This window comes from Aythya ferina (genome assembly GCF_964211825.1).
Source record: "Aythya ferina genome assembly, chromosome: 26".
NCBI classification, from domain to species: domain Eukaryota; kingdom Metazoa; phylum Chordata; class Aves; order Anseriformes; family Anatidae; genus Aythya; species Aythya ferina.
The window spans coordinates 4,779,205-4,801,368 of NC_140324.1; the positions used below are offsets into that span (position 1 = coordinate 4,779,205).

The 22,164-nt window shown below is 50.8% G+C and overlaps 1 protein-coding gene and 1 long non-coding RNA gene across 4 annotated transcripts; both read left to right on the forward strand.

Moving 5' to 3' along the window:
- Window positions 1-1,097: 1,097 nt before the first annotated feature.
- Window positions 1,098-21,238, forward strand: KLHL26 (kelch like family member 26). Of its 3 annotated transcripts, XM_084498399.1 has the most exons (5): window positions 1,142-1,220; window positions 12,720-12,902; window positions 15,948-17,511; window positions 19,595-19,709; window positions 20,829-21,238. In XM_084498399.1, the coding sequence occupies exons 1-4, from the start codon at window positions 1,174-1,176 to the stop codon at window positions 19,598-19,600; spliced, it is 1,800 nt and encodes a 599-aa protein (XP_084354525.1). In that variant the 5' UTR covers window positions 1,142-1,173; the 3' UTR covers window positions 19,601-19,709; window positions 20,829-21,238. The 3 variants fall into 3 exon arrangements, with proteins under 3 accessions (XP_084354526.1, XP_084354525.1, XP_084354524.1); XM_084498398.1 differs by lacking the exons at window positions 19,595-19,709; window positions 20,829-21,238 and having other exon boundaries at window positions 15,948-19,143; XM_084498400.1 differs by lacking the exons at window positions 12,720-12,902; window positions 19,595-19,709; window positions 20,829-21,238 and having other exon boundaries at window positions 1,098-1,220; window positions 15,948-19,143.
- LOC311423866 lies at window positions 5,671-6,499 on the forward strand. Its single transcript, XR_014685918.1, has 2 exons — window positions 5,671-5,905; window positions 6,156-6,499. It is a non-coding gene; the product is annotated as an uncharacterized lncRNA (long non-coding RNA).
- Window positions 21,239-22,164: the final 926 nt, after the last annotated feature.

Below are 22,164 nucleotides of genomic sequence, written 5' to 3' on the forward strand. Positions count from 1 at the left end.
AAATTACACGGCCCCGCGACGCTTGGCCCCGGCTACGGCGATGGCTGAGCCAGGATGCCGAGCATGTGTCCGGGTGCCTCGTGGAAAAGGCATCGCGGACACCCGGACGAGCTCTGACAACAAAACTGCACCCTCTGGAGGGTACTGTTGCTCTTGCACAAAGTGTTTTGTTTTTTTTTTTAATGATAAAATCTTGGAGGGCTGGGGTTGAATAATCGCTATGGTTGGGTAATTGCTCGGGTCACCAAGGCGCTGCTGGTGCTGTGGTGTCCCGAGGATGTGGGCTGCCTGAACCCGTCTGCACACCGCGCTTTCTCCAGGTGTTTAAGGGATTGCAGGAGGAATTCAGAGGGAAAAGGTTCAGGGCTTGGGCGCAGGCCACCCTGAAGGTCCCCCGGCTGCTGCTGGTGGGGCTGCTGTCAGCAGGAGACCTGCAGCCTCCCCCTGTATCCCCTCATCTGTGGGGCCATGGCAGCTCACCCGGACCCTTTCATCTACGGGGCTGTGACAGCCCCCAGAGCCGTGACTGGGCTCCCCCGGGCCCCTTCAGCTGTGGGGTGGTGACAGTCCCCAGGCTTGTGATAGGACCCCTGTGTCTGTGGGGCTGTGACAGCCCCCAGACCCATCATCTGTGGGGCTGTGACAACCTCCAGACCCCTTCATGTATGAGGCAGCAACAACCCCCAGGCTCATGACAGGACCCCCATATCTGTGGGGCTGTGGCAGCCCCCTGGATCCCCCAGTGTCGTGACAGGGCTCCCCCGGACCCCCTCAGCTGTGGTTTGGTGACAGTCCCCAGGCTCATGACAGGACCCCTGTGTCTGTGGGATCGTGACAACCCCTGGGCTCATGACAGGACCCTTGTGTCTGTGGGATCATGACAGCCCCCTGCACCCCCCACTGTCGTGACAACGCTCCCCAGACCCCTCATCTTTGGAATCACACCAACCCCCGGGGCTCATCACGGGACCCCTGTGGCGGGATCCCCACATCCCCCCTCGGCCTCGGGGGCTGTGCCCGGCCCCCCGCTGGCTGTGGCGGCGGCTGCGGGGCGGCGCCAGGCCCGGGCTGGGCGCGGAGCAGCGCCCGGGGCCCCCTTCTCGCCGCTGCGCCTTTAACGCGGCGACTCCGCCGCCGCCTCCCAGCTCGGGGCCCGGCGGCGGCGCAGCGAAGATGGCGGAGTCCGGCGGGGCCGAGTTCGCCGCGGAGCGGCCGAGCAGGTGAGAGGGGCCCGGCCGCGGCCTCAGACCGGGAACCGGGCTCGGGGGTGGGAAGCGGCGAGGCCCCGGGGACCGGCGGGGCTTGGGGCGGTTGGGGGGGTGCCCGGCCCGGTGCGGTTGGGCTTGCGGAGGCCGCTTGGAGGCTGGCCGGGGCGGGGGTTGCTTCACCGCAGGGTTCCCTTCGTTTTCTGTTATTTATTTAATTATTTTTTTTTAATTCATTTCTTTTCCCGTCGCTTTCGGCCCCGGGGGTCGCGGTGAGGCGGAGCGCCCAGCCCGGCCTCCCGCATCGTCCGCCCCAGGGAGCGGAGCGGGGCTGTAAATGATGGGCATGAGGGTAATAACGATAATAATGGCAAGATAATTATAACAATAATAATCATAACAATAACAATAATAACAATATTAATAATAACAGCGATGCTTTCACTGCTGGAGTTCACCAGGCTGGAGTTGGCGGGAGGCTTTGTATTCCTGTAAATTTGGGGTATGGTTATTACACATAGGTCCCGCTGGCATGCATTGAGTTTTTTTGGGATTTCAGGCCCGTTCTGTAAAACACCAGGTTTTTAACACAGCCTATGGTACCAGACAGTCCCACAGAGCCACTGGTATCTGTCATAGCCATCACTGGTGGGGTGCGAGCCGCCGGGCACCCAGGTACCATGGCACGGGTGAAATAGGGCTCGAGGTGCTGGGCTCGGTGCCCACCACATCCGTGAGCCCTCAGGTTGGTGTCTGGGGCCAGCAGGCCGTGCTGGCTGGTCCAGGTGCTCCTCACACCTGGGGGATTTCTGGACCCAACGCGTTGGTTTCCATCCTCACCCAGAAGTCAGGGCTCTGGGCAGCATTCAGAGAGCTACCATCAGCCTCAAAGCTTCAAAGCAGCTCTTATCCTCAGCTTGGCTCTCCCCAAATCCACTCTTGAAACAACATCACACCATGCTCGGGGAGCAAGGCTCTTAGGCTCATTGTTCCGCACTGGAGAAGCCTGTCTGAATTGTCACCTTCTACATATATTTTATTTTTTCTAATGACTGCCTGTGTGCACTAGATGCCGAGCTGCCTTGGGCATTTCATTTTCTCTCCCTGCACCTCTTTTTTTTTTTTTTCCTTCCCTCTCTGAACAGGAGCAGCGGTGCGTCTCGCACACAGGTGTTGGTAGGGCTGGGAAGCGTCTCGGTGTGGGGCGCGTAGCAGTGAGAAATGGAAGTAATTTGTTTCAGGGCTGTGATAAATCACCCGGGCTGGAGCTGCGGCAGTTCCGCTCCCCGAGCTGGAGCTCCGCGGCGTTCTCCATCGCTGCGTGTTTGTTTTCTTTGATAATTTTAAATTAAAGCCTGGTGAGATCTGGATCCTGCTTCTCCGCTGGTCGTTACGCCTCCCGTTTTAAAGGGTGGATTTATCGGGGAGTAAACCCACCAGGGAGCCTGCGGGGAGAAACCTGATGGGGAACGTTGGATACGCTGCGTAGCCCGTGTAGAGCAAGAGGAGAATTTCAAGGGCATGCCCCATCAACTCGCGATTCCTTCTTAGCTGCTTCTGACTTTTCTGCACTTCCTGAGCGTTTGCTCTCTAGGGCAAAGGATGAAGGCCTCCCTCGCCGCTCCACGCGCATGCCATCTCAGCGGTACGCAGGCAGCAGAATTTCCATCTTTGGAATTGCGACCGCGTGGCTGCTGCTAGCTGCCCGCCAGCACGCTGGCTCCCCCGGAGCAGGAGAACGAGCTTGTCTGCTGGGGATCCCGTGCTCTTGTGATAAGGAACATGCCGTGCGAGGCGGCGTGGACACGAGGTTCTCTGCTTGCAAGTTGAAAAGCAAACTGCCTGAATCTTCTATAGTGAAATAAATTTGCCCTTTTATTCTTTTTTCCTTATGGGTAGAGTTTCCTGCACTGCAAATGGGTTGCATGGTTTGCTCCCAGCCCTCGGTATCGCGTGGAGGGAGTGTTTCAGGCTACGTAATTACCCTGTGTGTAATGCTGCGCTCAGCGCTGCTCCCGAAGATGTGCTTTGAGCTTGGCGAGCAGGTAAGGACAGCAGAAATGGTGCAACCCATCGGTGCCCTCGGTAAGAGAAGCTCCCTGTGCTGCAGGCAGCGAGATGTGTGAGCTCTGTAGCAGTGCTTGTAGAGCAGGGTCTCACAAAGCAAAGTCCCACAAAGATCTAGGAAAAACACCTCTTCAGCTGCTGCAGAGGATCTGTCGCACAGGCCCTTGAGCAGGAATTAATCGGGGTGCCCAGACAAGCTGCCGAGGAGGGCTGCGTGTCTCTCGAGCTTGGGATAATCCCTGGAGGGAAGGAAGGCAACCAGGTTGTATAAACACTGTTCAAAACCCTCGCTAATAGCGTTACACGCTGGCGTGTTTGCTGAAAGCAATCCCACCTGTCAAAACCAGGATGAATGGAGGAGGGAGACCCGCAGGTCCTGCTTATCTGAAAGTACATGCGTCTCGGTTCACATCAAGAGAAAGTCGACCTGAACTCCCCTAACCTTGCTGCTGTTGAAAAAAGCAGCGAGAGGGAGAGCAAACGTAGAGGAGGACGGGGTAAAATGGCAACAGGGGAAGGAAGATGATGATAAGGGCTGGGAGCCTGCCTTGCTTTTGTGGTACTGCAGTCTTACATAGCTCCAGTCTTCGCTTACATTTTCTTTTTCTTTTGAAATTGTTCAAAGTTGGGTTCTGTGTGGTTTTTGTGTTCTCTTCTCTGCCACGTGGCAATTTTTAAACAGATTTAGTTGTTAGGTTTGGTAGACGCGGTGTAAATGTTTACACTCTAATTGAATCACTGTAAAAATAACTGCTGCTTTCTCTCTCAATGTTGGAAGATTTCTGAGCTGGAGGCTTTATTTAGACCAAACGTGAACTTCAGTGATTCTTGAAAGGTTTTTCTCTTGCCCCCCGAGTATTGCTTGATGTTGATGGCTTTGAGAGGAAGAGCCTTGCATCATGGGATGATGGCTAATATGGAAGACAAACGCTGAACTTGCACAGAAATCAGTATAGGTCAAGAAAATCAGGAAAAACTGTTCGATTTCTGGGCTTCTTGGGTTTTGTTGTTCAGGGGATGCACTTAGGGTGCGTGGCATGAGGCGTGTGCAGAGCCAAACTGCCCGAGAAGCTGGAAAAGGTGCTGCTGTTTGGGACGGGCACGCGCCTGCAGAAGGTAAGTGCAGAGGATTTAGGTAAGGAGGGAAGCAGGCAGCAAGCAGCCGGGGCAGTAAGAGGATTTGATGGTGGAACCGAACAGGAATTGGCGTTACAGTGCCAAGCGCTGGGGCAGCTGCTTGCATCTGCTGCAAAACACGATTTCTACAGCTTGCCTCAAAGGGCTGGCCTGTGTTTCTTTCCCCTGCCTGCTGTTTCATCACTTCACGTTGCTTTTGCTCGACGTCCCTGGCTGCTCAGGGGCAATAATCTGCAGGGAGGAGGCGCAGGGGCAGGAGGAGCAGCGTGCTGCGGGTCACGACAGCGGGGCTGTTCTGCTCCCCGTGTGCCACGGCGCTGGGGTTACGTGCACGGGAGGTGCTGCCCCGTTTGTTTCGACACTGCCCGGAGCCTGCAATCGGGTGCTGCAGAAACAGGCTGAGAGGAACGCTTCTCCGGGAGCCTCGTGGTCCAGTTCTGAAGCTTTCCTAAATTTTCACGTGGAGCCAAGGGATCGGTATGGTTGTGGAGGAGGTCTCAGGGTGATTTACTTGGTGGGGGGAACTTTTTTTTTGCCCCGTAGGAACTGCAAGCAGAGCTGAAACGGGCCGTGCCCAGCGGGAATGTGACCCAGCCACCGCTGGCTTGGGTAAGCTGGGAAGCTGAGACAGATTTTCGGCTGAAAGAGGCGGTGGCAGTGCCACAGACCAGCTCAGCCCCATCCTACACTCCATTCCTGAACGCAAAACACTCGATAACACGAAGCAGACAGCGGGGCAGGGTGGGAATCGCCAGCCCAGCCGCGAAGCCGTGCTCGGGGCTGGAGCGGGTGTCCCTTTTGGGGTGGCCTTGGTGACTCTGCTGTGCATCCCGGCACCACTAGGTGCCTCTCGGCCTTTGCACAGCAGCTGTCACGGGTGCTGCCGGAGAGGTGCGTGGGGATGGCAGCGGGGGAAGCGCCCGCTGCGGCTTTTTGGGGTTACACCAGCCGCGGCGGCGTGCTGCGGAAGGGTGGGTCTGCCTCCTGTCTTGCTCCTTTGGCATCGCCGCAGCTTTCCTTCTCCTCAAACCAAGGGTTTGACCAAAAGGGCGTGGGGTGGGGGAAACACGGAGCAGTTTAGGGCAGTATCGAGTGTGTAAAGAGCCTGTATGGAGACACATCCCTCGTGTGCCCACATTTTACGGGATATGAAATCCACCGTCCCTCTGGTGGTCCTGGTGCTGCTGCCTGACCTCAGGAGCAGCCGACTTCGTTGGACCATTGACACGCTCTGGGTGATTTTTCTCTTTGCTCAGTTTGTTCCTGGCTCTGCGGGGTTATCTTTGGGGCTGCTGAGAGTAGACTCACTGGAAAGTTTCGGGGCTAGCCCCTTCGTGTTCACAGTCATGGCAGAAATACAGGATGGGTGGCCCTGCTGGAGCAGGGACCTCCCGAGGTCCCTCCCAACCTCATCCCTTCGGTAATTCCGCGGGGTCTCAGGCAGCCCCGTGGTGGTCACCACCCACGGGTCCGAGTACAGAGAGCAGCACATCACGGTAAGTGGTCTCAGCCTAGCATGGGGGGCACCTCGGGGCCCCCACCCCACAAATCGGGGCTCACAGGGCTCTTGAGAGTCGCACTGTCCCCTTCAGTCCCCAAATGAAGAGCGCCAAACTGCTTTTCCCCTTTGTCCCTGCACCAGCATAAAGATGAACCTGGCTCTGTGACAGAAACATTTTTAAGAATCTTGTTGGGTTTTTCTTTTCTTTTTTTTTTTTTTTTCTTCTCAATTTGTCCCGGGTACAGCATGTACTGACCAGTCCCTCACGTTGAAGCTCCATGAGGTGGCACGGAGTTTAATGTGCTCAGATGTTTCGCCCTCCACTTTTTTTGTTCCATGCTCCAACGCTCCGTTTTACCAGGCCAGCCAGCTTTTGACAGCCATCCAGTTTTATTAGTGCTTTTAGCAGAAACCAAAATCCCACCTCCTTTGGCTCGCGATTGAAGGCTGGGCACAGAAGACATTCGTGTGTGTGTGTGGCTGCTGCGCCCCGTGTGCATCCAGCACAGAAAACAAGAGGGACAGAGATTCGGAAACGTGTCTGGGAGGGACAAAAAAAAATAATATTAAAAACAAAAAGTTGAAAAAATGCTTGCTTTAACTCGCTGCCCTGGGTTTTAGGGTTTCCTTGGCTCCAGTGTCGGGACAAGTAGGATGTGGGTAGGCAAGCAGTAGGTGGAACGGGAGGACCTGCTCTGGAAAGCACTTAGGAGGGAAGCATGAGGCACTTTTTGGCTTTTGTGCAATGCCTTTAATTGCTGCTTTCACCACCTGCCAGGCGGAATCAGGCGTGGGCTGCCCTGCAGAGGCAGGGCGTGGGAGCCCAGCGGTGCCCAGTCCTGGCCCAGCGTCGGGCACTCGACCTTCTGAGGCCTCAGCTGCCTGTTTGTGGGATGGGCAGGCGTATCACATCCCCCTCACACAAAGCCAAAAGGTTGGGCTTTGTTCTTTTAAAAAACAAAAAACAAAAAACCTTCTCCTCACAATTACTTGTTCTCCTTTCACCGAGCATTAACTCTCCTTAAACTTTGAGACTCGGAGTTTAAAAGCTAGAAGGTGAGGGTTTTCACACCGATTTTTCACCGTTCAACTTGAGACGTTTTTCAGAAGACTGTTTTCCCCAGAAAATATTACTCCTCCTAAACTTCAGACCCATTTATAATCTTCATCTGAGCGCTCCAAATTGCTAGGCACTTCTAAATAGAGAGATCAGTCCCAGGCTTTCTCCTGGTATTTATTGCCTTGATGAAGGAGAGGGTGTCAGGAGGGGAAAGTGAGTGGAGGCAGAGGAGGGAAACAGGAGAAATTAAGAGAAGGAGGTGGAAGAGGGAACAAAGAAATCGATGAACTGATTTTTGCTCACGTATCTTTCCTAAGAATGTTTGCGCTTCGCTGGAAAACATCGCCTTCCTTCGACCCGTTAATATTTAATTAGCTGCTGATCATTAAGTGCTGATTGTCGTTGCTAATTTGACAGGCAAGCGATGGGAAAGGCTGTTCCTGATGGGGTGCTGGTGACAGCCCTGCGTGCTGCTGGGGACGTAAGTAGGTTAACAGGGCAGGGATTTTTTCAAGTCCCACCGCCTGGCAGCGAGGAACCTGCCTCGCACCCCAATTTTGGGTCTGCCACGCGAGGCTTGGGGGTGCCACGGGGGCTGCAACGGCCCCGGGAAACACCAAACCTGCAGCTCCGGGCTGGCCTCTGTGCCCCACCGTAACGCTCGGCAGCGTGCGCGGTGCTGCAAGCTCATCTTCAGCGCCTGGGCATGTGATGCGAAGCCTGAGGAGCTGAAATATTGCAGTAACCATGGCTACCGGTGACTTATCCGAGGGAGTTTGACTTTTGTTTTGATTTTAAGTGTCTTAATTGTAGTTTAAAAATCAGAACCTGAATGTGTTTTTTTTCCTTCGGCATGAAGCGAAGGGCATTAAATGATTTGCATTATTAAAATCCCTATAATGCTGCCTTTCAAAGGCTCTTAAAGAAGGTCCTTAATATTCATACCATACGTGCTAAATAAAGTTACTCCTCAGCTTTCTTAGCTCTGCTGCTCTCGCCAGAAAATGTTTTCTTGCAGGCTTGAGTGCTCAGAAGGTGCCTCGCCGGTTATTTTGCAATCCCGAGCCCTTTGTTTGTGTGGCACCGAGGGCTTTATGCATGCGAACACACACATGCTGCTGCCTTTCCTCCGGCCTCTTTTGTACCCCAGCCATGCCCCGCAGGGTCCTGCCTTCAGAGCTTGTGTTTACTGGAGAGGCTGGTTGCTGGAAGTTTGCCCTGCTTAGAAATCTTGCCAACCCCCTCGAGTTTCTTCCTGGATGAAGAATTACCGAGCACCACCTGCCCAGGGAGGGGGGGAAACGTGGGTGGATATTAGCAAGGATGCTGAACTGGGATGCAGATTGATGCTAGCACCAGGACTCTGCCCTTCCAAGGAGGACCACGGTGTAAAAGGAGAGTAGCAAGAGGACTTGTGGAGCACAAAACTTCTTTTCTCACTTCGCTCACTGAAATGTTTTCATTTAGCCTGGTGTAATTCCCTCTGTTTGTACTTGTGCAGGAGTTGCAAACACGCTGAAATGTGAACTCATGCTTGGTAAGCCTTTAATTCCAGCTTTGATGTTTTTAATCATCAGTACAGATTTGGTGGAAAGAAAAAAAAAAAAAATAATAATGATGATTCATTAGCTTGAAATGCATCTTGGGTCACACGATGTGGTGGAGAACAGAGGAGGCAGGGATCGGGGACGGCTGTCCCGGGAGCAGACCTCGGATGAAGCCAAGGTCGTGTCGGTGGGCGTAACGCCGCCGGGGTGTTCTCTGTGTCTCATCTGAGCCGCTTCTTGAAGCGTGGCCCTTAAATACCTCTCAGCCCGTCAGTTTTACAGGTCCCCTGGGCGTCCAGCCCCGCGTTCAGACGCCTCCTCACTGCATCTGTTTCGGGTCAAAAACCAAGCAGTCCTCGCTCAGAAACGCGGCAGTAGGAGTCCGGGCAGCGTGCTTGGGGCAAGGATGAGCAGGTGGCCAAGCTCTTGCAATAGGCAGAGCGGCAGGAGGAGAATTTCTGGGCTTGTTTGCCTTCCCTGCCTGCCTGCTGTCTGGCTGGAGCCACTCCCTTAACCCTTGCTTTCACCTTTCCCCAAGCCTGCGACGGGTTCGGGTTAATTTTCCCCAAGTTGTGGCCGCGTGTACCATGCTGTGCCCGGCGGTGACTGGAGGGGATTGAAAGCAATCTGGTCCAGAGCAGCAGCTTGGGGACAAATCCTCTGTCAAATCCTCTGTCCCATCAGCTGTCCCCCGGCAGGTTTGGAAATGGGGTGTCAGAGATGGTGGCAGGGTCCTGGAGAGGGCTGCCCAAAACTCTCAGCCCTTCGGAATTGAATTCCAGCTTCCCCTCTGCTCGTGCTGCGGATGCAGTTAGAGGAATATAAAGATGCCTTCAACCACTGCAGCCATTTCCCTACGGAAAGTGGGATTTCTGTTCTGCTCAAGTCACCTGTATGCCACTATATTCACCATAAAGTCCCCAATCATGTCAACATTTTCAGATCCCCCCTGCAGGTCGCGGTGAGGCCCGTGGGATGTGCCGTGGAAGCGCTATTTGATGGGGCCGTGACTTCACCTTTTTTGCTTTTCCAGAGGAGAAATGACCGTGCTGTATGTCCACGTGTTCGCCCCCCCTCCCCTCAGAGCCTGCAGAAGCCTCCGCAAAAGCTCTGCCATCCTTTTGAGGGCAAAGCCGGAAAAAAAAAATAATAAAAAAAGAGGAAAATTCCAGAATCTCGCCAGCCCTGCCTCCATCTGCAGGGGCCGGGGGCAGGAGCGGAATAAACGCTTTCTCGCTATTGTGTGATGAAAAGCTTTTCTCTTGCAGGCATGCTCTGAACCCCTGAGAAGTAGATGCAACTGCGCTGAAGTTTGTCTGCAAGGCTGCTTCTCGAGTACGCGGCATATTCAGATCTCGCCTTCGATAGGGACGGCCTCACAAAGGCACTTTCAAACGTTCAAGGCTTCCTTTTGTGCTGTTTCAGGCTCTGCCATCCAACTGCTGCCTCTCTCCCCCCTCCGCCCGCGACGCAGCGCGGAGCAAGGCCAGGCACAACGCGCGAGGCTGCCCCGTGGGGTGGCGGCGGGGCTGAGCCGAGGCTGCTTTTATCTCCAAATCCCTCCTAACCCTGCTGCAAACACGGCCTGTTGCTGTTTGCTCACCTGGCTTCCCCCCGCTTTGTCTCTTGTGAAGTTTCCTGCTTGATTTCTCAGGCTTTTGGAGAGTTTTATCATGCTTCCAGCTCACCTGTTTCTTCTAAAGATTCTCTTTTTTTTATTTTTCAGCCTGAAAAAAAATGAATACTATCAGCGTTTCTCGCACTGTTGGGTTTTGTTTTGCCTTTTTTTTTTTTTCCCCTGGAGGATTGTGCAGTCATTGCATCCCTTTATTCCACACCTGTAAAAAGACACAGGGACAGGTACAGGGAGTTTTCCTGGGGTAGCTGCTCGCAATTACTGTTGGAACGAGTCGCACGTGCACTTTTATTCCTGCACAGAGGTACCTCTGTCTCCTTTAAGCTTTGCTCTGGTTATTTACGGTGCCTGTAAAAGTTAATTGAGGAAAAGGCAAGATGAGGCATGGTTGTTCAGGTCAAGCAGGCTGTTGGAAGAGGCACCCACACCGGGTTGTGCCATTTTTATGGACAGAGTGAAAGCGATCACATCTGAACTCCTTGAGCCAGCACAGGGAAGATGATTATTTCAAACTGGTGTGACTAAAACATGGAATAAAACTCCCATGAGAAGAATCCTGCAGGAGATGGAGTCTGATGAAGTTACGGTAACCTCAGGAGCTGCCTTGGTGTGTTGGACTGGTCCAGTGGGAGGCCAAATGGGTTTGCTTGGGGCACGGTACCGTGTTCAGAGGCACGGTCCTTTCCTACGTGTGGTATTTCCTCCTTGCGACCCCAGCGAATTGCTCTGAAGAGGAGAATAAAATGAGTTTGACACGATGAATATTCATGCGCTCGCTCCCTCCAATCTCTTCCCTCCTTGGCCATGGGAAGAGCCGCAGCGCGCCGACGTTTCTTGGCTCTCGGAGTAATGGATAAGGGTCTTGTCAGCAACTGACTCGTTGCTAATCCTTGTTATTAGAGGAAGGATGTTGTAGCTGGACTCCGTTCTCCGTGCTGAGACTTCGGTATGTTTTGACTTCAAGGTAGGGATTTGAGATGTGTGCTGCAGGAAGCACAGCTGACCAGTGTCAGTCATCCCAGCAGGACCCCGTACGAATTTTGGGGCGCCTTCCCAAGTCTCCGTTCTGAAGCAGGCTGCGAAAAAAAAAACTTGATCTCGGCATCCCGCAGCATCCCAAAGCGCTCTGGAGCTACTTGCACGAAGCGTTGGCTCTCCCAGTGCTCTGATGAACATCACAGACTTCCCCTAACTCGCCTCTTCTGTAAAGCTCGCAGGAAATTGCAGCCCGATAAGTGAGGCGAGGAGCAAGCCCCGTCCATTGTTCCTTATTGTTTGGGGGTTGTTTACATCCCCTGTTTTCTTATCCCATCTCTGACCTCGCCTACTTGTTTGGTCCATTGTGTGTGGCTGCTGTTGTTGTTCAGGTAGTGAACTTTTGGGGAGGGCTGTTAGCAGATCTGATTAAACGGGACATAATCTGAATGCTATTTTTTGGCTTCGTTGGTACGATCTTCCTAAATAATAATGCCACCCTTTAAGCACAGTACTAAGTTTTGTGGACTTGGGAGCAAGTAATCCAGCTTTCCAGCTTCACTGTCACCTATTTATTTTTTTATGTCATTCTTCCATAAAGGATTTCCTCAACTGTAGAAAGAAACCCAAATAGCAGGCTGCTTCTGAGAAGCTCAGACCCACCTCGAATAGCGGTTCTCGAGCGTTTTCTTCCCAGAACACGGGACGTTGGCCCTGTGGGGCAGTGCAGGATCAGATTCCGTTTGCGGATGGATCCTACTGCCTCCTGTTGGTGCGAGTGAGCCCCCATGGGGTGTGCAGGGCACCCCGTATCACCCTGCTCAGGAGATCTCAGCATCACTGCAGTTGTTTTCAGAGCAGCATGGAGTAGCTTGAGTCCTTTCCGCTTGCGCAGCACTGCTGCCGACGTTCACCTCCACTGACAAGTGCATCTGAGGCCAAGTGAATCTAAGAACGATGCTCTCTGCACCGAGGAACATGTGCGAGAGGCATTGGGAAAACCAAGGAAATATTTACACTGGGAGGGGACTGTTTACAGTGCAGTTCAAACAGTTGACGTTATTTAGAGCAGCCAGGGCTATGTAATATTTTGCTTTTTCTCTTCTCAGGAGGGTCAGGCATAAGGAAAGGATCAAACAGGGCTAGCAGGGCCGTCCTTGGACGGCACGGAGCATCTAGCAGCTGCACTTCGGAGAGGTGCTGAGAAGAATAAGCAACTGGGATTGAGCCCCGTGGTCGAAGTCGAGGTCAGGGTGGATTTGGGGGCAGTGGCAGCGTGCGCGCGCCGCTGTTCGGCGGGGAGGTTGGCCCCGCTCGCTGCAGGTTGGATGGTCTCCGAAGCCCCCGTGTGCTGCGGCGTGGCAGGCTGTCAGTAATGGGAAAGTGTAATTTACAGTTCTGGAAATCTCTTTTGTCCTGGGAGAAGGGAATGCAACTGAGGTACTGATGTCATGATGTTCCATGTGGCTATCGAGCTGGGAATTTGCTTTCAAACTGCTTCGTGTTACAGTATCTCCCCCAGCATGCTTTGTAGGTATACCACATATTGTTTTAATTTAAAACCAGCCTGTCTCTCTTGTTCTGTTTTTAGCATGGCTGACAAGAACAGCACCCTGAAATGCACGTTCTCTGCTCCTGGCCACAGCACCACTCTACTGCAGGGACTGGCCTCGCTCCGAGCTCAGGCTCAGCTGCTTGATGTCATCCTCACTATAAATAATGAAGTGTTTCAGGTTCATAAAGTTGTCTTGGCTGCCTGCAGTGACTATTTCAGGTGAGAATCTGATAGGGAAGCAGGCATTTGTACCTTTCCCCTTGGTTTTTGTTTCCCCGTCCTCTCCCACCCCAACCTCCCCACCACATCCCAACATCACGCCCACACGCAGCCCTTTGGAGCTCTGGTTTTGCCCCGTGGATGTCGGTGGGATTACCCATAGGTGTGTAGAGGTCTGGAGTCTGTCCCTCTGCGTTCAGATGAGGTTGTTTTACTGCAGCTGCTGGTTCAAGCCCAGGTCTTGAAGCCACCTTGGCAGCTTTGCCTGCTGGAGGAATTGGGTTTTGCCCCGGAGCTGCGTCAGCTGCTCGGGAAGTGGCAGCGAGGGCTCTGGAATGAGTCATCCTGTCGAACGATGGTGCCCCTTGGAAAAACGCTCACGTTAGCTTTAAATACCACCGATCTGTCTCCAGTGCGTCATGCTCGTCTGTGGAAGGGCACGGAGCATTTTGTGTGTGTGTATTCCCAGCCCTCTGTCCCATCCCATGTCACAGACGGCGATGGAGCACGGCGATGGGCTTTCGTAGCCAAATTAATGCAGGGTGGGCCAATGGCAGAGTGTGAAAAATTGAGTTCATCTGTCTTTATTCCAGTCTTTTATAACGGTGCTCTGACTTGGAATTACTTCTTTTAGTTAGGGATCTTTTCTTGCAGCAGCAGCTTCGAGGGAGGGGTGTGCTGGGGGCAGCAGGTACGGGGCAGGGAGCTTGGTGTGGGGCTTCTGGGCTTGAGGTCGTAGCAAGTGAGGGTGGAGAAGTCCCGGTCAACTGAGGTTGTAGTCCTTTGACGTGTAGGTTCCTTCCTGACCTGAGCAGGTAATCAGGAGCAAGGGACTCTTGGCTTCCTTCTCCTATTTCTTCGGCTGCTCTGATGGTGTCCGTCTTACGTACACACCGCCCGGGCTCTTCCCTTCTCTCTCCCTTCTCACTCCCCTCGGTAACATAAACCTTCCAAGCTTATCACTCTCCCTAACAGGCACGCAATTAATGATGGAGCTGATCTTCCACCAAATGCTAATAGCACTATTTGTATTCATAAATGCTGTATGCAGTGCCGCTGCTAGCGTGTTTTCCCAGCTGAAGTATAATTGCTGAGTAGGTTTCTTGCTATAACTTCTGCGGTGTGAAGGTTGTCCCGGGGAACAATGGCAGAATAATCTAGCTTTGGAAAATACTCTGTTTTTATGCAGAACGGGGAGGGAAAAGAGTGAATTTGAGGCATTTATGTAATCAGCATTTTAGAAATGTAACACTTTTTAAAGGAATTGCACTCTGCTTGATGGTTTGTCTTCATCGTGGCAACAATAATGCTTTTCTTTTGCTTGTGCACGTTGAGCTCCGTGCAGCTAATGCATGAGTACACATGTGTCTGCATCTCCTCTGGGGCAGGGGATCAGGGCAGCACGCTGTGCTGTGACATGGGATACGCGAGGGGATTTTAGCAGAATGCTCTCATCTGCTGTATGGACAAATAATTGCGAGCAGTGTTCCTGGTCACTTGGTTACAGAAAGCTGATTTCATATGCAGATATTTCCTTATTTAGGTCATTTAGCTTTTTTGTAGGTTTATGCTGGACGGCAGCAGTTCTTCTAGCCTGGTTTGGACAGGAAACTTGGAACTCCTGTCTTTTGACAGCGTTCCCAAGGTACTTCTCTGTTCCTGTGTTGATGCAGAAGAGGAGGGTCTGCTCAGCATTTTCTCCCAGCAACTTGCACCTTGGAGTCGCTGCGGCTTCCTAAGGCAGCTCCGACGCCTCCTTCACAGCGAATTTACCTTTCAGATGTGCAAGAGCAGGTTATCAGTGGTGGGGGAACCTAAAATGTGCAGGCAGTTCAGAGCTCTTTGGTGTGACAGCCTTTGTAGGCTTGCTGTGATGTTTGGGCAGCGACACTGGATGGCGGGACCGCGTGTCACCGTCCTTCAGCAACCCGCTTTGACTTTGCTTTCCCCAGCCCTGCTCAGCTGCTCCTTGTCGAATACTACACACAGCGCAACCCTTTGCCCCCGAGCTACCAGTATGTAACAGAAACTGCCGAAACTTAATGGAAACGCATAAAAAAAAATGTGCAGTTCTGTCCGCATCACGCCCACGGGCCCCGTGGCTGGGAAACGCAGCACCTCGAGAGGAGCGGTTTACGAGATGCCTGTGCGCAGCCCTCGGCGTGGTATGTGCTTCCTGTGGAATTTAGAAGCCTCCCAAGGAGGTGATCTAGGGCCTAATCTCAGCGTGGCCTGGTCAACTGATGTGCTTGCAGCTGTGCTGTAAGAAAATCTTTCTTTTTTTTTTTTTCTTTTTTTTTTTCTTTAAATTGCCTGCTAGCCCCCTGCCGTCGTACTGCAACATAACAGACGTTTTCTGAAGTGGTTGCAACTCCGATTTTCTTCAGGGAATGAGCCTTGGAGGGGAGGTTCTGTTGTGATTACCAAAGCTGTTCATAAATTGTATTACATCTGCAATATTGGAGCCACTTGATAGCTGGCCTACAGTGTAATGGGCTAAGCAAAATCTTTTCCTAAAGGCTCTGCTGCACGCAAGCTCGGAGGCTCACTGACCTCTTTAACATTGTCTTTCCAAAGAATATTCTTTTACGCTCACAAATCCTTCTTGCTTAAAAAATATTAGGTAGTTAGGGGTGTGGATACCGACCTGTGCTGGTGCAGATCCTGTTGTAGCCTTTGGTTGCTGCATGTCATGGATACGTTGGTCCAGCACGCAGCGCTCCCTGCTCTCGTAGCTCTGCCTACTCCTCGGTGCTTCGCCCTGTGAACCATCCTTATTTATGCTGCCAGTGACAGGGAGACTGAAAAACCTGACTTTGATAGCCGAATGTGACTTCTCAGTGCGTTGTTTATGCAAGCTTTACATAATAATTGCATACTCTTATGTCTCCTGGCTTTTAGAGATTTAGCCTTGGTTTATTTTTCCCCCTTATCCTTCCTAAGAGAATCAGTATGTTAAAAAAAAAATAAAAATAAATCAGAAGTAATACATCATTTACATGTGTTTAAAGAGGGGGAAATTTTGTTTGTGTTCTTGACCTCCAGGGCAATGTTCACAGGCGGGATGAGAGAAGCCAGCCAAGATGTGATCGAACTGAAAGGTGTATCTGCAAAAGGACTGAAACACATAATAGACTTCGCGTACAGTGCTGAAGTGACTCTTGATCTTGACTGCATTCAGGATGTGCTGGGAGCCGCTGTCTTCCTCCAGATGGTGCCTGTCGTGGAGCTCTGTGAAGAATTTCTGAAGTCTGCCATGAGCGTAGAAACGTGTCTCAACATCGGGCAGATGGCCACCACCTTCAGCCTCGCGTCCTTGAAGGAATCGGTCGATGCCTTCACCTTTCGGCACTTCCTCCAGATCTCCGAGGAGGAGGACTTCCTCCACCTGCCGCTGGAGCGCCTCGTTTTCTTCTTGCAGAGCAATAAGCTGAAAAGCTGCAGCGAGATAGACCTCTTCCGTGCTGCCGTCCGCTGGCTGCAGTACGACCCCGCGCGCCGGGCCAACGCCAGCCAGGTGCTGTGCCACATCCGCTTCCCTCTCATGAAGTCCTCGGAGCTGGTGGACAGCGTTCAGACCTTGGACATCATGGTGGAGGACGTCTTGTGCCGGCAGTATTTGCTGGAGGCCTTCAATTACCAGATCCTGCCCTTTCGCCAGCACGAGATGCAGTCCCCGCGCACCACCATCCGCTCGGACGTCCTGTCCCTCGTCACCTTCGGCGGCACCCCCTACACCGACAACGACCGCACGGTGAGCTGCAAGGTCTACTACCTGCCCGACGCCAACGTGCGCCAGTTCAAGGAGCTGACGGAGATGGAGGTGGGCAGCAGCCACTCCTGCGTGGCCGTGCTCGACAACTTCGTCTACATCGTTGGAGGGCAGCACCTGCAGTACCGGAGTGGCGAGGGAGCCGTCGATATCTGCTACAGGTACGATCCGCACCTCAACCAGTGGCTGCGCATCCAGGCCATGCAGGAGAGCAGGATCCAGTTCCAGCTGAACGTCCTCCACGGCATGGTGTACGCCACCGGCGGGAGGAACCGCTCGGGGAGCTTGGCCTCCGTGGAGAAGTATTGCCCCAAAAATAACGAGTGGACTTACGTGTGCTCCCTGAAGCGCAGGACGTGGGGGCACGCTGGAGCCACGGTAGGAGACAAATTGTACATCTCGGGTGGGTACGGGATTTCGGTGGAAGACAAAAAAGCCCTGCACTGTTACGACCCGGCCGTGGATCAGTGGGAGTTTAAAACCCCCATGAACGAACCCAGAGTCCTGCATGCCATGGTGAGTGCAAATAATAGGATTTACGCTCTGGGAGGCCGCATGGACCACGTTGACCGTTGTTTCGATGTTTTGGCCGTGGAATATTACGTGCCTGAAACAGACCAGTGGACAACGGTGAGCCCTATGCGCGCGGGCCAGTCGGAAGCTGGCTGTTGTTTACTAGAAAAAAAGATTTACATCGTAGGAGGGTACAACTGGCATCTGAACAATGTCACGAGCATTGTGCAGGTGTACAACACAGAAACTGATGAGTGGGAAAGAGACCTGCATTTTCCAGAGTCTTTCGCTGGGATAGCGTGTGCTCCCGTGATCCTGCCACAGGTAACGACCCAGAGATAACTACGTGTGGCTGCGTCGGCCTGCGAAATCAGCCCGTGTTGCATGTTACCAGGATGCCGTGTTGTTTCCTTGTTGTTTGCAAATGGTATTGTGCATTTTGTGGGTGAGGGAAAGAGAAAAATAGCTTGCGTTCCCTCCTCCATAAAGTCCCTCCTCCTCTTGTGTAGTGTTCTGGCAAGCGTGCTTCATCAGAAGCACTTGTCAGCTAGTTAGACTTAACAGATGTTACAGCTGGAAAAAGCTTTTCTCTCTCTTTTTTTTTTTTCATTTTCTGAAAGCGGGTGGGGGGGGAGTGCATTTTGCCAACTTTCCATATTTTGAACAATGTTACACGCTGCAAACACTGACAGCTCAGGAGTAACTCAGTACTGTGGTATGTTTAAAAGAGTTCAGGTGTGATTTTTATCAGTCACTCCAAACATCATCGTTACGTCAATCTGTTGTTTTCTAGCAAACAAAAACCAAAACCTGTATAACATACTGACCTCCAGAAGCAATAAAGGGACAGTGGGAGCTGGAAGAGCTCAGGTGCTTGGATTCCAAGAGCATATTCTTGCTTTTCAAAGGTGACTCGCTTTCTTTCCCCCCTCCAAAGGGGGAATGCTTCTCCCTGCACACCTCTGGTCTCCATCGGTTCTTCGTTGTTCGGACACTGCACTTCCAGACCCCCTCCTCACCCCCTCCAGGCAGCAGCATGATATTCCTGTCCAGAAATTCTCCCTAAATCGGGGCGTCCGCAGTCCGCAGCACTAAAGCCATGTCGATAACTTGATTACGTGTAAATGGGCATGATTTTTTTAGCACTGCCAACGACTCGGTTGGCTTCACTGGCAATAAGAGCTCAGCAGCTGTTCATCCGGGCTGAAGCAGGGAGCACCCAGGGTTTCTGTTCTGGGGCCCCGCTGCCTTCGCCTTTCGGATCGTCTCACCTGCACACATCATCCAAACTCTCTTTGCACAGGAAAGGAGGTGGGTGCTACTTGCTCACGTGCTTGAAGGTTTTCTCCCTTGACTTGTAAATAAGATTCTGGGTGTCACAGTATGATGGAAGTCCAAGTGGAATGTGTTTTGTTGCCAGTGAGTATTTTAAATTAAGAGATTCATGTTAAGGTGGCTCCGTCGTTTTTGTACAATCTGTGTTTACTGCACAGAATACTGTTACTTCCTGAACTTTCCTTTCCTCCAAGCCATTTTTCTAATTAATTTGACTGATTAATGAACTGAAAGTCTCTCCTTTTATCAGGTATTCTGTTTTAAGGGCTTTGTTTTGTATCTGTATAAGTTTGATTTTGATGTATGCAGCCTTCTTTTTAGAGACACTGTTGCATTCTGCTGTTAAATAAATGCTCTGCTGTAACCTTTAGAGACAATATATAATGTCTGTTTTGCAGATGAATCATTCATCAGGTCTGTGTAAAGCATGAACTCCATACCTCAGATTCACTGAAAGATATTTTTCTCTAATAATTAAATCAAAGCACCTTTGGGTATGATACGGTGAGGGCACACGCTCCTCAGTTAAGCTCTGCGTTCTAAATTTTGGTTAAAATGGTGCATAGTTTCATCTGTTTCTATCTATTTGCTGGTTTGCCAATAATAAATTGATGAAAAGTGCTTGTTGTTGTATAGTATGCTGAAGTCAAGTGGGCAAGCTCTGCTTTCTAGCTCTTACGCAGATAATTTACTCCATTCTCTGTTCATTTGGACTGGCATAGAAGCTAGAAACACTGAAAAACGGTCTTGGCAGATAACAAGCAGATTTTGAAAGGATGAAATGTAACTCAACACAAGCTTCAAAGTTCCAGACCTTTTTTATTTTAATGCTTGCATATGCTTATGAGAAGGCTACTTTCTTAGCTTCATAATAAATGGAAGGTTACTTGCTTTCCTAGTTGCAGAACACAATTAATCCTCTTTTGAGTGTGCTTTTTCCCCCGTTGTTGCCTCCCTAAAATACTCAGGGATTCTTCCCTGTTTTATTTAAGCCCTCCTACCAATAGTATTTCTATGGCAGCAATTGCTGGTTTGTGTCTTCTCTAATAACGGAGTTTTTCTGAACGTGCAGCTTTAGTGCTCACAGGCCACACCGCAGCAGATGACTGGAGAACCCACGTGATGACCATAGCTGGCATCTCTTCAGAAGGAACTTGGGCTTTTTTTTTTCACTCCAAGCTTCTAAGGTACGTGTGCGTGTGGTGGGGAGGGAGAAGATTAAAGGGAGGGAAAAAAAAAAAGAAGAAAAATCCTTGAAAAAAAAAAATGAAAAAGCGTGCTTGGTCTCACTTTTAGTGCCAGCCTTGCAAAAACAAACATAACCTCTGTATTCGTGCACATTGGAATGATGGCTTTGTAGACCAAGGATACACAAAGCCATTCTGAAACTGTATTTAATAAGCAAACCAACTGCTGCTTGCTGTGCAGCAAACTTGCCTGCACTCCCATTCCCAGGAACTGCAGAGCAGGTGCTGGGAAAGGTTTCCAGATCCTCTCAGTGAGACCTACAACGAAGCGCTGCTGTGCACCACCTTGTTACTGGAATGTTCTTTTCATGGCAATAGAAGTAATTATTTTTCATAACGTGAGCTAGATGTCTTCTAACTGTTCTAAATTTAGCAGAGACAGGCTGAAGTATTTGTGAGAGTGCGTATCATCCATATTGACAATAAAGTTTGTGTTACTCCTTTGAAGTACGTAGCTGTGGCTCTGAGCCATTCTGTACATAACCATTATTCTGCAAATAAACTGGTTGGATTCTTCGTATTGAACCAACTTGACAGCTAGATCAGGGTCTTCATAAATATCAGAGTGATCGTGCTGTGTGGCTGGGTTGGAGAAAATGCTTCAGAAGATGCCCTGCATGAGGAGCAAGTGGACTGGGCTCCGCTCTTTCTGAAGAATGAACCAAGCCAGATAAATGTTTGATTGCACTCAGAGCCATTTATTAGTCTCAGAGCAGCAATAAATGTTATCAGGGTAAACCTGATTTGGTACATTTTAAAATACCCTTGAACAGATGGGGAACAGTAAAAGCACAGCGTCATTAGTTCTAGGTATTTGCAGAGTATGCATGTCCCATTAGGGACTCCTGTCAGGGCCGGGATAATAGCTTCTGTCTTCTCTGATGTTTTATGGGCCTGAAATTGTACTTAAAACTATAAAGGAAGAAAGCACTAGAACTCTTGGCAGGGCGCAGAACAGCTAGAGATTGGGAATGTCTGCATCCTATTAATGGTGTCGTTGACCCTTTTCCAGAGGGTCTGTCGGCTCAGCAATCCGACTGTCATTTCTCCCTATCCTAGAACCTTGCTAATTCGTGCAGACGCGTCCTCGCTGTTGTCTGGAGGTCTTGGAAGTTTACTACCCGCAGAAAATTTCATTTCTTTGATTTACAACGACCGAGGACACTCCCACTAGCTCTCGGTAGCCTGGTGCTGATGTAAAATGATGCTATGCAACAGAACTGCACAGGACCTCTTGTAAGCCACATCAAACCTATTCAGATGTTTCCACTTCAACGTCTGTGATAAGGTCTGTAGTTGCTGAAAGTCTGCAAACTTCAGGGACATTTATCATGCTATGATTATTGAAGCCAGACTACTGTCAGAATAAATAAAACATGTTTCCCAGTGCAACTCTAATTATGATTTTTAGCCAGTTGTGTAATGTGCAGAACTTTATTTACAATAAATCTTCCAGTTGCTTGCATAAATGAATGAGATTTCATCACTTGCGACTTAAGGACCAGGAAAAGTTAATGTGGTTGAATAAATTTACAGTCTAGTCTGGGTGTGTTGGCATGTCAGGCGAGTGAGGGAGCAGAGCTGGCTAGCAGTGCCTTCCTAGGAGGGCTCAGCTCTCTTGAATTTCACCTGGGAGCATGTATATGATATTATAACGTGCATAATTTCTCACTTATAGTTATTTTTTGCAGAGACAGCTTAGATTCCACTCTGCATTTTAATACTGAGTAGGCACGGTGTCAGCCCACAGACTCCAGAACTTTTGTTTCTCGTTCCAAACTAATAACTGAGTTTCAGAAACACAAGTTCGGTGCTTTCCAGTTTAATATTTCAACTTCAGGGAGCTTCAGAGAGAAGTTTGAAACTTTATTTGCGGGACTGTCCTGATTTCAGCTGCTCCAGCATTGAATGTGCCATGAGATGAACACGAAATGGGCTTTCTGCTTGGAGACAGCTGCTGGTTTAGCTGCACAACCTGAAATTAGCCTCAGATTGTAAGAGAAAGGGTGAAGATTCAGAGCAGAGCAGCGGTGGGGGCCTCCGGGAGGGCAGCATCGGGGTAGTGTGTGCAGTTTGCAATGGAAAGTAAAAAAGCTGTTAGAGCAAAAGTTTTCAGAAGGTTTTATAAGCGGTAGAGAGCAAATCAAAGGTTCCTGGCTTGATCCCTGAGGCTTTGCAGTTGCTATTTCACACCAAGGCCCCTGTCACATAATTAGCTAGAACTATTTTATATGGCTTCTTAAAAAATGAAAATCTTTTTTGCTTGTTTATGCAGGCTACCAGCCAGCCTGCTTCTGGCTACACTGCTTTAAATCTGGAGCAATCCCTTTGAAGTCACTGGAGTTGCACTACATTAACACTGCAGTACCTAAAGCAGAATTTATCCTTTTAGATG